This window comes from Melopsittacus undulatus, chromosome 4, assembly GCF_012275295.1.
Source record: "Melopsittacus undulatus isolate bMelUnd1 chromosome 4, bMelUnd1.mat.Z, whole genome shotgun sequence".
Taxonomy (NCBI): domain Eukaryota; kingdom Metazoa; phylum Chordata; class Aves; order Psittaciformes; family Psittaculidae; genus Melopsittacus; species Melopsittacus undulatus.
Window position 1 is genome coordinate 20,355,347 of NC_047530.1, and position 16,199 is coordinate 20,371,545.

Sequence of the window (16,199 nt, forward strand, 5' to 3'; positions counted from 1 at the left end):
TGGCTAGGGCAAATAAAGCAGCATGAATCGTTATCGGCAAGAAAGGGAGAAAACAGATTATTAGTCTTTCTCTAAAATCCTCCCTCACTCCTGCTCTCCCAGAATAAACACACTTTTTAAAAGCCTTTTAAATAATCTCATGTTCCTTAACAAAATTACAGCAGCAGTTTCCTCCTTCAATAGCACTCTTCTTCTTAGTAATCTTGTTTTAGCTACAGGTTTTGATGGAGAGTGCTGGTACATGAATCATCTGCTGCCCCTCTTGGTTATTTTGCCTGGCTCCAGGAAGAAGGAATTCTGTTTCAGAGCAAGGTCTCTTGTTCAGAAGAGGAAGCTCTCATTTATGTCTGCTTTTAACGAGGAGTGATAAAAATTTTATTTGAATGTTTAATCAGAGCATAAACAGATGAATTGTGAATGTGACTGTGATCCAGCACAATGGATGTCATGGTCCTAGCTCTGAGCCGCTTATCTCAAATTAATTGAGCTGTCTTCTGCAAGCTAGAGGTCTGCTCCTGCACATAGCCTTCTTACAGAAAGCGCTAGAACACAGTGGCTGAAAGAAAAGTCAAAGCCTGACCAAGATCTGAGTGTTAATGAAGACAGCGGCACAAGTATTTTAGTTCAAGAGCTATGACGTGGATGATCACTCCTCTGACAACCTCAGCTATACAGAAGCCCAGAGACAATTTTTTTGAAAGAGATCTGATTTTATTTATTAAAATATAAGGTGCTGGAGATGCCAGTGAGGGAAGAGAGATTGCAGGAATGTGCACATTAGACCAAATTATGCATCAAGCAGCAATTCAAATCAATGTAAACATATAGAAAAAAAAAACAAATCTCTAGCAATGTTGTAGCTATCAATCATCTTTTTTCTTCCTTTTTTTTTCTTCCCATTTTTTTCTTTTTTTAAAATTGATATCACTGTGTAAGCGCATCACCAGACCATTTTGCTGGAAGAGCTTCTCTTACACATCTCTGCTACTTAGGCTGGACTAGCATGAGGCTCACACTAGGACATCACCAGTGTGGTGTTCAGCAGTGCCATGTACTGCATTTCCTTAGGTCTGACTGCTTTATTTCTAAGCACATTGGGTTAGAGTGGTCCTTATGTGACAGAGAACCCTAATAAAAAGCACTTTCTTTCCCTCCAGCATTGGGTAGTTTTTCTAGGTGACCATAAATGTGGATAGCATCAGCTGAGGATGCTGCTGTGCAAAAGCCTAATATCAGTGAGGAATGTGTGAACCCTACTCCACTGATGGCAAGTAGTATGTTTTCAAATAAAGAAGACTGAATTACAGCTTGGAACACCATATTCCCTGTCATCTTCCCATACTCTACACCTTACTCACATTTAAGTTTAACAAGCTGTGAGCTGGTCAAGGCCAACCACATGGCTAATGTGGTGAAAGAAATACCTTTGTATGAAGAGAAATGTACCATTATACCTATGTACATATGTTTGATTCCTTGATACATTACCCCTTAACAATTAATCTCAAAGACAGATGTCTTCTTTCCTCCCTGCTCATTGAATATGTCCCTTCCACAGATGTGGATACTTTACTACATTTTCCTGAATTCTGTTGCCTCCTCTTAGCAGGACCACAGTACCTCCTGGTCAACAACAGCTTCTGCTCTTCCAAATGGTCCACATACATGAGGGGGATTGTCTGGCCTCCCTCTTCTGACAGCAGATTATCCAAGATGTCAGTGTCTTAATCTGTATCTAGATTATGTTTCAATTAGAATAACTTCTAACTACATCTTGGATAATTTCCCTATGAATTTCCCATGGGAATTAGAGATCTGGCATGTTGGCAGTTGGCTGGAAACAACATATCCAGAGTGAGCTTTCTTAGCATTGGTCAGACCAGTTCAAGTATAAAAGGAGGAAAGGAAAATTCCTTCCATGAATAAAGTACTAGCTATTTTGGTGATGAGTGGCATCAGCTACTTATAACTCTTTTCCTGGAAGTGAATGCATGGCTGTGCAGGTGGTATCACCAGGAGAGTTTTGACTTGCTTGAACCTGGATATTCCAAGTAAAAGAACTGGTGATCAGAGCTGGCATTCAACTCACAAGACAGGAAGAGCATCTCTGAGCCTTGACCTGATGAATTAATGCAACCAGCATCCTCAAGGACCGTTTTCAAAATTGAACAGGTAAATACAAGCAGCAAGTACTTGGGCACTAAGTGAACTAAACTATTTCCCTAAACTAAGGGAAATACCTTACTCATAAGAAAATCATTGGAGTGATGCTAAAGTGGGTAACCTAATGAAATAATGCAAACAGCATAAGAAATAAATAAGAAGAGATTAAAACCTTGATACAAAAGTCAAAATGAGAGCTAATTTGACTCTAAGCAAAAAGAAGGAACTGCTTATAACATGCATGAGGAATGCAGCTTGGGTGAGAATGACCATGAAACAACAGGGTTCACAAGTCACAGGAAAGGAAAGAAGGAGAACAGCAAAATAAATACAATAGACTTCCAGAAACCATATTTCAAAAACCTCATAGAACTGTTAATCATGAGAAACAAGTCTCAGAGAAAATAGAACTCAGCAAAGATTGCAGCACCTTAAAGAAACAATGGTAAGGACATCAATTCAAACAATCCCAGCAGAGAAGAGAAAGCAATGGTTGTAAGGGAAAATTTGCTTAAATCATGACCACTTCATTGACCTCTAACACAAGAAATAGCATGTTAAGAAAATGTAAAACAAATTCACTTGCATGTGAATGTAAATGTACAGGCTGAAGATGTAGGGACCAAACAAAAAAAGTCAAGATGCAAAAAGAAATACAACCAACAGGTGATATTTCAAGAAAACATAAAATATGTTGTCATTGACATGAAGGCTGTGGAAAAACTATCCAACAGGGAAGGAAAACTGGTAATTCATGATGTGAAGACAGTGAAAGTATTTGCCTTTTTAACTTGAGCCTCCAGTCAAAAGACCACTCGCACCCAAATGGTTAACACAATTTGTGCCATGGATGGCAGAGAAAGATCTGTCTAGAAAGAAGAAAGAATAACTGAAGAATGTTTGCTGTGTTAAACATTATGTGCTTAGACTGCTTGTTAAAGCAATTTCACTGTTGTTAACTGCTCTCTGGAACCCCACAGAGAACCAGCAAGGTGTCAGAAGACTGGAGAAGGGACACATAATGGCAGCAATGCAGTAACATACATTATGTGATGGCTAACCACTAGAACAGGTTATCACAGCAAAGAAATTCCTATCTGGGAGTGTTTTTAAGAAAAGGATGGATACCCATCTGTTATGCAAGAAGCAGGCATGGTTTGTCTTTCCTTGTGTAATGGGATAATCTAGGTAATCTTTGAATAGCCCCCGACCTTATTTTCTATGATTCAAAAATCAGGAAAGCCATAGGTAGATGTTTTTTTTGAGGCTGGCTGCGATGAAACTGAAGAGCAAAGGCTGGTTGTGAATAGGGGATACAGCATGATTCAGTCAGTTTTGAGAAGGCTTCTCAGATGAGTTGTCTTCTGAGCATCCATAAAGAAGGTAAGCTGCTGTGAGAGCAGGAACTTTACATTAAGGGAGTGGATTTAGCCTCAGAAGTCAGATCAGCTGAGCTGCTTTTATAATTTACCACCACCAAGTGACCAGTTAACACATCTAACCTCATCCCAAGTGTTAACATTTTAGGCAGGGCTTTGAAACATTGGAGGTGATCAGCTAGAAGGTATTCTCAAAAAATGCATTCAGTACACCTCCTTCATTTTATTAATATTGCTAGCCTGTACAAATTGACTTTTTGGGCCAGACTCAGCATATGTTTCTGCTGGCAGACCACCAGGCCCCAGAAGCAGAAAGTATGCCAGGCAGCAAAGTTGAAATGATAGGAAATCACTTTCTTTCTGCTCTGGAGCCCACAGAGACCAGTGCCAGCTCAGAGCTGCGCAACCACTGAAATAGAAAAGGGTGGTGCCAAGATCTCATCTCCTTTCCTGGCACAACTTCCACCAAGCATAACTTTACTTTCCTAGTAGTATTTGGGAAAGAAAACAAATATCAGCATTACCTTATGCCTTCTCCACTTGATCTTCTATTTGGGCTGTACTAGCAACTCAATCTTAAGAGAAATGGCTCACAGACCTTATACTGGAAGATATTTCAAAACACCACCTTTGCAGTTCAAGTTAGCTTTGCTTCCATGAAGAGCACACACATACATGTACACACTCACTGAAAACATTACATGAGCCATACAAATCCAACAGGACTCTTCGATCAAGGGAGAAGACAGGTCTCTAACCCTGCCAAATCTACAGCAAAGCTCCACAAAGAAAGAAAATTCTTGCCCCTCTTGCTCTCTTCCTGAGCAGCCTTCTTGATTCATATTCTTAGTCCCAACCCACAAGACTTCTCATGGAGGAAAAAGAGAAATTAATTCTTCACAGCTGGTTCTGTCCTGCAGTGCCTTGCTTTAAGGACAGGCAGCTGTAGCCTTTCTGGCCAGAAAGGGAGGGTTAACTCCTACCCTGCCAATTTTCAGATGGACAACATCCAAAAGGATCTTCTTGCTTTTCACCTTCCCAAGCGGACACATTCTGGCCTGGGTAAATTTTATATATGCCCATATCCATACGCATACTGACAAATGACATTCCCATACCTCTGCTGTCTCTAAGGCAAATGGTTAAACCTTGCTCTTTCCTAGCTGCTATGAACCTCTGGGGATATTTTATGCAAATCATTTAATGGGCATACTTGAAAAGGATTTGCATACAGGCATAAACTAGCATAAGCACACAGCTAGAGCACAAAAGCAAAAATCCTGGCCCAGAGGGCTGGGAATGAGGAGGTGTGGCATGCCGGCACTCTGCCTGAGACTAGCAGTGAGCACATCCCTTCCCTGCCAGAGGGACTGGTGTTCTCCGGTCACATCCCTTGTGCAGGATGAATAACTGCTGACTGCAAGCTCAAACCCTGGCTAAAGTCAAACATGAATTTTCTCAGCCCTATTTCCACCACTCTTTCATGGACAGCTCTGATTCCCACTTACTACCATCAGCAGGGATTGCTGGAGAAAGGAGAAGGAGCAGCAGCTGGAGGATGGGAGAGAGCAGCAATGGGAGGATATTTGTGGAGTTTTAATCTAGATCTTGACAACCTTTATTTTGGTGGGGAATGAAAGAATAGCACCTCAAAGCTTGTCCATATTATATATGGAATATAATATCTATATATGGAATATAATATCTATTTCCCCTGAGCAGCAGGCAGGTACTCGCCCGCATGGGACTGCACAAATAGCCCTGTAACTCAATGAGAATAAACATGGACCCTTCTCTGAGGAAGGTGAGGGGAGGATGAACCCAGAGAATGGCAGGAAGAGTCCTGGGCTCACCCAATGGGAAAAGGACTGCTGCTGGTGTGGGGAGCAGCCAGATGCAGGAGAGGCAGGAAAGGTGGCGGGTTGTATGACAGCAGGCTGGGCTGCAGGTGTGGGTGAAAGAGGAGACATGTCACACTTGGCAGCCAGGAGCTCAAGCAGACCTTGGAGAGCACAGCTGATTGGGAATGAGTTATGGAGCCAGCCGCCTTCTGCGTGCTTGCTTAGAGCGGGGAAGCCCAGTCCTGTGAGCTGTCCTGCGGCAGGGGTCCAGAGCCTGGGAAGCACTGGAGGGCAGGAGGAAAAATCCTGCCACTGCTCTCCTGGACACACAGGATGGCCTGCTGGAAGTGACCAAGGCACCATGCCAAGGGCTGTGCAGGACCTTTTGCTTTTCATCCTACTTAAGTTCATCTCCCTTAAAGGTTTGGTGGTAGGCAGCCCTAAATGGGAAGTCGGGGACCACGCTGGAGGCTGGACTGTTCTTCCTTGAGAGTGGTCCTGCAGAGTCAGCCTGATTAAGGCTGTTCAAGCTGCGAGGGATGGCTCCTTTTAGCCTTGCTCAGCATTCATCTCCAGATCTGGCCACCAGGCTTTTGTAAAAAGCTCAGAGTTCATAAGTTAAGAAACACTTTTCCTGTGTTTCCTGAAAACCATCTCTATCTGTGCATAACTCAAATGAAACAACTTTCCATACCTAAAGGAGAATAGAATGAATGTCCATGACACTTGAGAAATAATAACCACAGTGAGAGAACTAAGGAGTTCAGGCTGAAAATGGGGCTGCAGCACTAAGAGGAATAAAACGAGTACTTTCCTGAGCAGAGAAAATGCCTGGTTCACCTCCCCTCTCTGGTCCTGTGAAGTAAGGGTACAGTAAGAAAAGGTGTCTTAAAATGGCACCAGAGTTTTTGGATACTGTAGAATATTTACCAAGATGAAACCAAAGCACAAAACCAAGATGGAGTGTCCTCAAGATAACAAAGAAATTCTGTGATACAGCAGGTAACCGAGCTCGGCTTTGTAGAGACTGAGCATATGCTGTAACTACTGGATCATCTTTCTTTGGTATTACATTTGCTTAGCTTGGTGATAAAAATATATCCTCCACAGGGATATTGACCACATAATGCTGAAGGTAGATTATGAGGTTTTGTTTGTTTACGATATTACATGCAAACAAAATACCTGTCTTGCAAAATATTTTGGCTGCCATCCACTGCAAAATAATCAGGCAGAAAGCTTGTCTAAGAAACTCCTTCTCTTCACCACCAGAAAAAGTAATTTAAAACTAAAGAGCATTTGCCTGTCCATTTGGAAGCCAGCAAGCCGTGCAGCTGGGCAAGAAGATGGGCCCAGCAGAGTTTCTGATTAGCAAAACATAGCAACTTTAAAATAACACCTCAAACCAAGGTAACAGCCCTCCCTCAGCTCCCCCTCCTTTTCCTTTGCCGCCTTCTAAAGGTCGTTATACCAGAGGTTATCTTAACCAAAAAAATGCTTGAATGCAGTTATGTTGGGAGGCACAGTTTCAAAGACAGGACACATAAAATAATTAAAAGCAATATTCACTGCTCCACTTCAGAGAGCTCCTGTTTGAGCTCAGGAGGGATGAGAGAGAAAAGACGAGATGCTTCCCAGAGAGCAAGTAAGGTGAATCAGAACAGCAGAGGGGTAGGATCAGGACAGTGGGGAGATAGGAAACTAGAGCAGAATGGGGCAAGTGGGAGACGAGGGTGTGGAAGGAGAATCAGGTCTGTAGGTAGGAAGAAGGAAAGCAAAGGGAGCAGGGTGGACAAGAGGATTTTGGAGAGCGGCTAGCCAGCTGGCACGCATATAGCAGCTGCTGCTGTGTCAGCCTAGGAGAGTAGCTGCAGCTGCACGCTGGCCATGAATAGCGGAGGAGCAGCGTGCCGGCTGGCTGCTGGAGAGACGGAAGGCAGACGGGGGGCTGAAAAGGCAGGGGGAGGCTCTGTGAAAGGTTTTTTTCTGCACAGGGGAACATGACAGCCCTTTGATTTCTGAGCTGTTTGTTCTCCAGTTGTCCACTTTGGTGGGTGATCAGCACTCAACAGTTAAATGGGGAGGGAGGCAGGGAAAGAAACATAAGGAAAACTTAGGTCCTAAATGAGGATCTGGGCTTTGATGGTGTATCCATAGCATGTCTGTATGTATAGCTTTCATAGTTGTCATCAGGGATCAAAATCACACGGTGCTTAAACTAAAGGAGAAATCTCTGCTCTGTTACTCTCATACTTGCTTGAACCACCACTGGAGGAAGACATGATCCCACTACTTGGCCATCTGCTCTCTGTGCTGCAAATGTCACTGAGAGCACTCTATAAGCAATCTTGGGTGAACTACATGGTTGTGGGTTCACACACCCTTTGTGCTTTTATATGAGCGTGGGGACATGCACCCCATATACTCCTCCACAGCTATGTGTGCATGCACCATGTGTGCTCCTCCACAGCTGTGGGTGCATGCACCCCACACTCCTCTGTGGTGCGGTGGATGCTCCCGCTCCCTGTGTTCCTCCACGGCTACGGGTGCACCCACCCCATACACTCTTCCACAGCTGTCGGGGCATGCACCATGCATGCTCTTCCACTGCAGTGAATGACTCCATGCCACATTCTCTTCCATAGCTATGTTTGCATGTACCATGCTCCTACATGGCTGCCGGCACTCCTAACTATCACAATCCTCTATGACTGGGAGTGCATCCTACTCCTCCACAGCTGTGGGTGATCCTACCCTGTGCACTGCTCCACAGCTGTGGGTGATCCCACCCTTTGCACTGCTACACAGCTGTGGGTGCATGAACTATGCTGGGGCACTCCTGCCCCAAGCACTTTTTGGCTGATGTGTTTGCAATCACATGTGCTCTTCTATGCTTGTGCGTGCATACACGCTGCACGGTTCCATCAGTGTGGGTGCACATACCGCGTGCACATACCTCGGCCAGGGCTCTCCTCTGCAGCCATGGGTGCGTAATACCCCAGGAGTGCTCCTCTAACAGTTTGATGCGCGCATTGTGCGCGCTCTTCCGCGGCGATGGAGCGTTCACACCACCCCGCACACCACCTACGGGGGGTGCGCACACCCCGCTTACGCTCATCCACTCCCAGCGGGCGTTCCCCCTATTTCCTCCTCCCGCCTGGGGCTGACAGACTCCCCACTGCCAGCAGAGTGGGGCAGGATAAAGGGGCGCCGTTGCTACCCGCCGCCCTTTAAGAGCCGCGGCGGGAGCGGCGCTGGCCCCACCCGCCGGTCGCGGGGCCGGGCCGTCCCCCTCATTAATATGAAGGCGGCGGCAGCGGCGGCGAATGGGTAATGAAGCTGTCACTCCGGCACCTACTTGTTGGCTGTCTGTGGAGCTGAGGCGCACAGAGAGCGAGCGGAGCCCGCGGGAGGGGAGCGGCGGCGGAGCGCTCCGGGCGGCCCCGCCGGCAGCCCATGCCCTGCGCCCCCCGGCGTGCTGCGGGCGGCTCCCCCGCCGCCCATGCCGCGAGCGGCCGCCGGTCCGTGGCCGGTGAGCTCGGCGGGCTCCTCTGAGGCGGCTGCGCGGAGCAGCAGGCATGCGGGGCGCCGGCCAGCGGAACCGGGCCCCCTGCGCCGCTGCGCTCGGCCTGGCACTGCTCCTCGGCTCTTGCGTGCAGGTAGGGGGGCGTGGGGGGCTCCGCTCCCGACCGCGGGCTGCGCGTCTACCTCCGCTCCGCTCCTTTTCCACCTTGCGCATGTCCTATGTACGCGTGATATTTTTGTTGTATAAAGATGTGCCGCAGCCGCGGGGTTAAACCCCAGTTGGCGAAAGTTGCGGGGGCCGCAGCCTCGCCGCAGCCCCGCGCTCCCGGCGCTGCCCGCCCCGGCCGCGGTAGTAATGAGGCTCTCTCCCCTTTGATTTTTATTTTTAGGTGTCCCGGTCCACGGGCTATTTCGAGCTGCAGCTTAACTCGGTGCGGAATGTAAACGGCGAGTTGTTCAATGGGGAATGCTGCGATGGCATGAGAAGCCCCCAGAACCTGGACTGCGCCCGGGATGAGTGCGACACTTACGTGAAAGTCTGTCTCAAGGAATATCAGGCCAAGATCACACCGGTCGGACCTTGCAACTACGGATTCGGATCTACCCCCGTTCTCGGTGGAAATATTTTCTATTTGAACAACAACAAGTACTCCTATCAAGGCAGAACCCCCGAGACGGGCAGGATTGTTATTCCCTTTCAGTTTGCGTGGCCGGTAGGTTGTTGATGATCGCGCTCTTGTTACCGACCCTGTTTAACGTCCCGTATAACCCCCCCCCCCCCCCCCCCCCCCCCCCATACACCTGGTGTGGATTCCGCGGCGCCGGCCTCTCTCCCGTTAGGAAGCCGGGTGAGCTGCCGGTGCGCTGCCTTGAGCGGGGCCGGCCGCTTCCCGGGGCTGCGGGGCACGGCCGGCGGTATGGGGGATGCGCAGCCCGCGCCCCGCGGAGGGGCGCAGGGGCCGCGGCTGCGGGGGTTTGCTGGAGACGGCCCGGGGGTGCTGGGGAACGGCTGCAGGCTGGCCGCATGCTGGGCTCCCTCGCGGGCGGCAGGTGCTGCTCGTGTCGGCTTGCGGGCTAGGAACTGCGGAGAATTAACGTTGTCTGAGGAAAGCACCGCTGGGAACCGTCCCGGGAGCAGAGGCGCGGCCGCGGCACTCGGCGCGGCCTCCGGCAGGGGGCGCTGCCGGGCGGCGCAGGTGGGGGCGCGGGGCGCGTGCCGCGGCGCGCGAAGGGCGCGAGCTGCCGCTCCTCCCGGGGCGCGGGCGGGGCCGGGCGGTCGGCGCTGGGAGCGGAGAGGGCGGGGGCCCGGCGCGTGCCCCGCGCAGCGACCCCCTGCTCCCCCCAGGGCCTGCGCGGCGCTGCCCCCGCCGGGCAGCCGGGCCCTGCTCCGCTCCTGTCACAGCCGCTGCCTCGGCTCTGTGGCGGCGGGCGCTGCGGCTGTGCTGCTGTCCCGTCCTCTGCAGCTCCCCCCGGGGTACAGGGGGTGTCTGCGGCTCAGCCCCATCTCCCGTGTGCCGCATGCCTGAGGGCGCACGCCCGCAGGGGCTGCGGGCCAAGTCTTGTCCCGGCCCTTGGAGGACGGGGCGCTTCCTCCTGCCTTTCGGGGACGTGGGGTGCGGAGAGGGGCAGTGCCGGGGCGGGCTGGACAGGAGGAAGGGCCGGGCTTTCTGCAGGGCTGCAGGCAGGTAGGGCCGTGCAGCGAGGTTCACAGCTGCTGCGCGCCGCCCTTCCAAGTGGGCCACGGGGTGGAAGCTGGCAAGTTGGGAGGTGCCGAGGAATGGGGATGGTGCGGTGCTCTCGCTCCAGAGGAGGATGAGTATCGGCAGGCCCGGTACCTGCGGGTCGCGTTTGGTACCTGGTGACCAACGTGAAACGGCCCTTGCCCTCGAGACATGTCACTTTTGCGATCTTTGTTACTTGGAAAATTGCTGCTGCTCACTTGTATTTTGTGCTAAAGGAAACCAGTTCACATACATTGCTTAAGTTTATGTGCTGCCAGGGACCCCCCAACCTGATGCTCATGCACATCAAGTTAAGAACTGATTGCTATTTCCAATAAAGGGTTTTGCTGGAGTTAGATAGTTAAATAATACAACCAATAAGTTTCTCTGCACAGAGGCGCTTAGGTTCTGGTTGCCAAGTTGGGGTGTTCTGATTGCCTTTGTTTTGTCTTGTGGCCTCTTGAACTTAGGTTTCTGTTAATGGGTACAATCAATACCGGAAAACCAGGGTATTTAGGACTCTACTCACAAGTTGTAAGATCAAAGGGAAAATTCAGTTTCTTTCTCATCTTTATTTATCATTTAATGCAGGCTTGATAAAATCATAAACTCTTCAGTAGGAGATTTTGGTAACATTAGCACCTCAAACTTCGTGTTGCCTACATGAGGAAGTAAAGGTGACTTAACTCACATTTTTATTTTGCCAGTTCTAATATTGCTACTTGAAACTAGAGGAGAGTTTGATAACCCGTGCAATGCAGGTCCCAAAGCCCAACCTCCTTTGGCTTTTCTCTGTTGGAATAAGCACATTCTTACCTTGCAGCTGCCGGATATTGTTGTTCTATGCTCATCCAGCCCTAAGAAAGGCCTGTTTGACTTACCTCTTGCAGGTAAACTGCCACAGCATCTATAGCATACAGTGCCCCATCTGCTGCTGTTTCTTGTATTGTTGCCTCCAGTGTTTTAAAGGACTTGGTATTTGGTCAGTCTTTCCACTGTTTGTTTTTTTTTTTGTGTAGCTATTACAAAGCAGCCTGTAAGTTATTTAAACAGTGCCACTGCAGTTCAGTGGGTGGCTGGCTGATTTTTGGAAGGTTTACTGAATATTCTCCCTGCCCACCCTTGATTCTAAAAATAAGCTGTGGAGTAGTTGTACTTTTAAGAACAGTTCCTGTACTGCAGTCTGTGGATGCACCTATGGGAAGATATTCTCCTTTATGTTGTGGTTACACCTTGAACTCTGCATCCTGGGGGATGTGGCATCTTGACTGTAGATAAGCTGTACAGACTCTGCAAGGAGAGACTCAATTGTAATGTTAGTTTAACACAAGGGTTTTTTAAAGTAGATTGAGTTCCTGGGTTGAGTTTCAACTCCCTGGGGTAATCTCAAAATTGTTCAGAATTAATATTCTCTCTCTACTCACGTTTGCAAAGAAACAACAATATGACGTAATCTTTCCATATAATGCTTTTTTTTTTGTTATGCAACTGTAATGAAATTAATGTTCCATTATTGAATATGCTGGGAAGGAACAAGACTAAACAGAATCAGAAATTATGCTCTTAATTTGTGAAATGCATTTGCCTTGGTACCAGCAGTGAGCAAAGGACTTATTTCAGTAGCTCTATATTGGATTTTTAAGACTGAGGAATCCAACCTTAATAGAAGTCAGCATTGGTGTATGCAGACTTCTTATTGAACAGCATTTGAATGATAACTCCCTTGTGTGTGGAGGCAAATGTATAAATTGCTTGAGGGAGGCTTTCTTTATCTATTTGATGTTGCAGTGTCCTGAGCTAGCAGTAGCTGTAAGGAAAGTAGTATCTTGAAAGGTGGAGTCTTTGCCCTGGTTTTGTTATGCTAATTTCTTTTTAATTTTTTATTTCACATGGTAAAATTTTTCTCTAAAACTTGGACAAGTTACTTCTGTAAAGCTGTAGAACCAGTGCTTAGTGATTTCTACTTCTTGATACAGTGTCAATTATCCAGTTTATTCCTATTTCCTCTCTCTCTCTTTTTAATATCATTAGTCTGATCTCTGATTTGCAAGAGGAGCTTGGGATATTGCCAAAAAGTTCTTAAAATTGCTACCTTGGGATACATCATCCACAGAAATCTGGCAGTGGGAGAGGCTGAGGAACAGCTAGAACAATACAGCTGTCTTCTTCACCCACCTACCTCACATTTTTTTGCCTCCTGCTGTAAAACTTGAAGCTTAATGCTCGTTTGAGAATGTTAATAAATAAATGATGCAATTAAAATGTATGTGGAACTTTAAAACAAAGGAAGACAAAAGTATTCAAGTAGCTCTGAAGGATTGATTCTGATCACTCACAGTTTAGGTTTGTTAGTTTTCAGCCTTTTTTTTTCTAATGGAGCTGTTTGCTCAGGGACTGAAGTTTCAGAATTACCTTGCACAGCAATATTAATTACAATTAGGTTATTGTAATTAGGCAGAGTTTTAGGTTTGGGTTTAATTGAAGGTTGCTTCTGAAGATGATGTTTTAAAGTTATAGGCATTCTGCGGGATGGATTATGAGGAACCATTTTTCATACTCCTTTGCTAGATGCCATGAAATGGAGTTGTGTGTGTGTGGTTTTTCCCTCCACCCTGTTCCTTCCCTCGGGGAATTCACAGCTTTTCCAGCACCATAAATATTGGTATGGCATCTATTACTTCAGCTAATTAGTCATATAGAGGAATTGTTCTGACAAGTTGTGGATGTTGAAATCGTGTATTATGGTATGCATCACTGTATCTCTTCAGCCCCTCTTTTTCTGGGATTCTAGTGTGGCAGACAGGGCAGTGTCCATATTGGGGACAGTATGCACTGAACTCTACAGGTGAAGTTCCACATTCAGGTCCTTGGTGATAGGTAGCAGAAAGAAGCAGTTGCACTTCTTTTTCCTTGGTACTTAGCTAGGACTGAAGAAGGGGTAGTAGAGGTTCAGGCAGCCCTTGCAATTTGCTTGGGTAAAGGGTGCTTTCCCCACTAGAATGTGGGCACTAATTTATTATTTTTGTAATCACTGATCTTAGGTTTTTCCTACTCCATATGTGATTGTAGCACCTTTCTCTAAGCTTCTGAAGTACTATTAACTTTTGGGTAGATAAAAATGTGTAAAAGTATATAAATGTAATACCCAGGTTCTGTGTGAGTTCCATCCACATGCAGTCCACATGTCTCATCCAAATGCCTGGAAGGGTTCAGTCTTGATCTAAAATATACACAAGAGTGTGAACCATCAAATATGTGTAAAGCTTTTGAGAGGATAACTTGGCTGCAGCAGTAAATGTTGAATTTCTTAGGAAGCAGCCCCTCCTCTACCAAAACCTGAGCAGGAATACTTGACCTTATAGCTTTCATTACTTAATGAATACAGTGTTTTGCTTGTCACTTTCAGATGTCTGCTTCAGTATAAGATTCTGTATCAAGCTCAGTTCTTCTAATTTGAAAAGCAAAGGTGGTCAGGCCCTGGAAGGCATCTAGCCTTCAAGTGTGTTATCTGGGATCTGTGGTGCTGGTAGGGAACTAGATAGCCTGAGTATAGGAAATACTCTATTTTTGTCTGGCTGGTAGATCCACAGTTGGTCTACCTTCTGTCTTAACACAGCCATCACTACTCTGATCAGGATCTTGAGGGTTTGTAATGAAAATATCCTGGGTTAGGTTACTCTGTGCTCCCTGACAGAGTAAACATGCATCCTGTCAGCTTGAATGACAACCCGTTGTAGCAGATACACTTAAATTAGGCAGGTTAAAGTTTGGCCATTTAGCACTGAAAAAGGCACTTGTACACAGCTGTACCTGAGGAGCAGTAAGTATACTTTTCTCATGGAAGATCAGGATTTCACAAATGAAGCATCCTCAAGTGAAACATGGCAAGCTTTACCTCTAAATAGTTATTTGCCCCACTGAAACTTCCCTTTAAGAAATAGTGTGTGCAAATGCACAGTCCCAAGCAGGACTTGAGGGCAGGGAATAAGAAGTGAGAGCAAGACCTTGAGCCAAGATTCACCTGGTATAGTGATGGGTTAGTGTGCATGCATCACACCTGTTAGGAGAGGAAGTCAGCATGGGGAGAAACATAGTTCATCAATATATGGCTAGCAGCTACAAAAATGTTTAATGTCTGACTTGTCAGCAGCCTAACTTCCCCCCCCCCCCCCCCCCCCCCCAGGTGGAAGCCTCTGCTGATAGCACAAAGCTTCCTTTTTAATACTTCAACAGTTTTTTGTTGTTTGTTCTTCCCTGAACTTGCTGGCTGCCTGATGGGCTTGTCCATAAGCTCAGGCTCTGTGGAACTGCCATGCCAAAACACCTGTAGTTCTTGAGCTTGTAAAACATTCCCCTGCCTGTTGCTTTCATGGATAGATACATTGTGGATTAGACAACATGGATTCATGGTTCCTCAGTCCTGGGGCAATAGATAAGACAATTCATGCTTTTAGCTGCTCAGTACTGTGTTTGCCTTAAAAGCTTTTTTGGTCATAAATGAAAGGTTGAGGTTGGGGGACTGGTTTATTATAAAAGTGATATCTCTAGTTTCAAGTGACACAGATGCAAAAAGTGGCTTTCAGGTTTTGTTGTGCTCTGTCTTTAAGTAAGGTAAGTGGGTGATGTTTTAGGGGCTGACTTCAGTGATGCTGGGTAGTGGCAACTCCAGCTGATTTCAATAGCAGCTGCAGGTGTCACCTCTAAAAAAGAATCAAGGCCTTAATGGTGAGCACTTCAGAACCACACTTTGAAAAAGGGATTTATTATTGGCATGCTGTGTGTGCCAGCAACTATTTGCAGCTTGCCCAAAATAGGAAGCCTAAAGGCTTATGTTTCATGTAACTATAGAAAATCTATCTTCTAATTTTAAGCAGAAATGCTCTTTGCACGCCTAATCTTTTGTATGTGGATGTCACTAAATCTAAAATTTCTTATGTCTTTGAAATTAATATGCCTCAGAGGACAGTATTCTGCTAACTTTTAAGCTTTTATACCTTAAAGTTCTGGGGGTTTTCTGAATGTCGCAGAGATGGTCAGATAGTAAAGAACACTTCTATTTATACTCCTTGAAAGCTTCCTTAAATAAACACTTGCTTATTTATTGGAAACACTGAAGCTGAACTCAGAACTCACAGACAAGCTACCTTACCTCCCAGATGCTGAAAGTGGTATGCTTATACACCTCTTGTCAACTTTCTAATCTTTATTCCAGAAAGGACTCCGGCCAGCCTATCTGTGAAATGCTACACTCTTAGCCATGCAGCTGGTGTGGGCATTAAATCTTTGACTGAAAATGGAATAGGTATTAGTCAGGATTACTCTACGCTAGAAGATGTGAGCTGCAGAAGAGGGTGAGGTAGAAACAGAGCATGTTCAATTCACTGCAGTGGGATGGAGGCTTTGTAACACTGTCTTTGGGTTGTTTGAAGATGTTTCAAACACTGTTTTATATTAAAGGAAAAAAAAGTCTGCATATGAGAGGTCTGCTAAAGGCATGACTGCATACAGCTTTAATCTTAAACAATCAGGTTTATCTTTAACATAGGCGGTTGGATTAAAACCATAATTGG

At 46.5% G+C, this 16,199-nt stretch overlaps 1 protein-coding gene across 2 annotated transcripts in view; it reads left to right on the forward strand.

Annotated features, from left to right (window-relative positions):
• The first annotated feature begins 8,893 nt into the window (after positions 1 to 8,893).
• JAG2 (jagged canonical Notch ligand 2) overlaps positions 8,894 to 16,199 on the forward strand; it is a 68,298-nt gene continuing 60,992 nt past the window's right edge. For both annotated transcript variants that reach the window (XM_034061730.1, XM_034061731.1), the window contains exons 1-2: positions 8,894 to 9,042; positions 9,298 to 9,621. In XM_034061730.1, the coding sequence (XP_033917621.1) occupies positions 8,962 to 9,042; positions 9,298 to 9,621 (405 nt within the window). In that variant the 5' untranslated portion in view covers positions 8,894 to 8,961. The remainder of the gene's footprint in view (positions 9,043 to 9,297; positions 9,622 to 16,199) is intronic.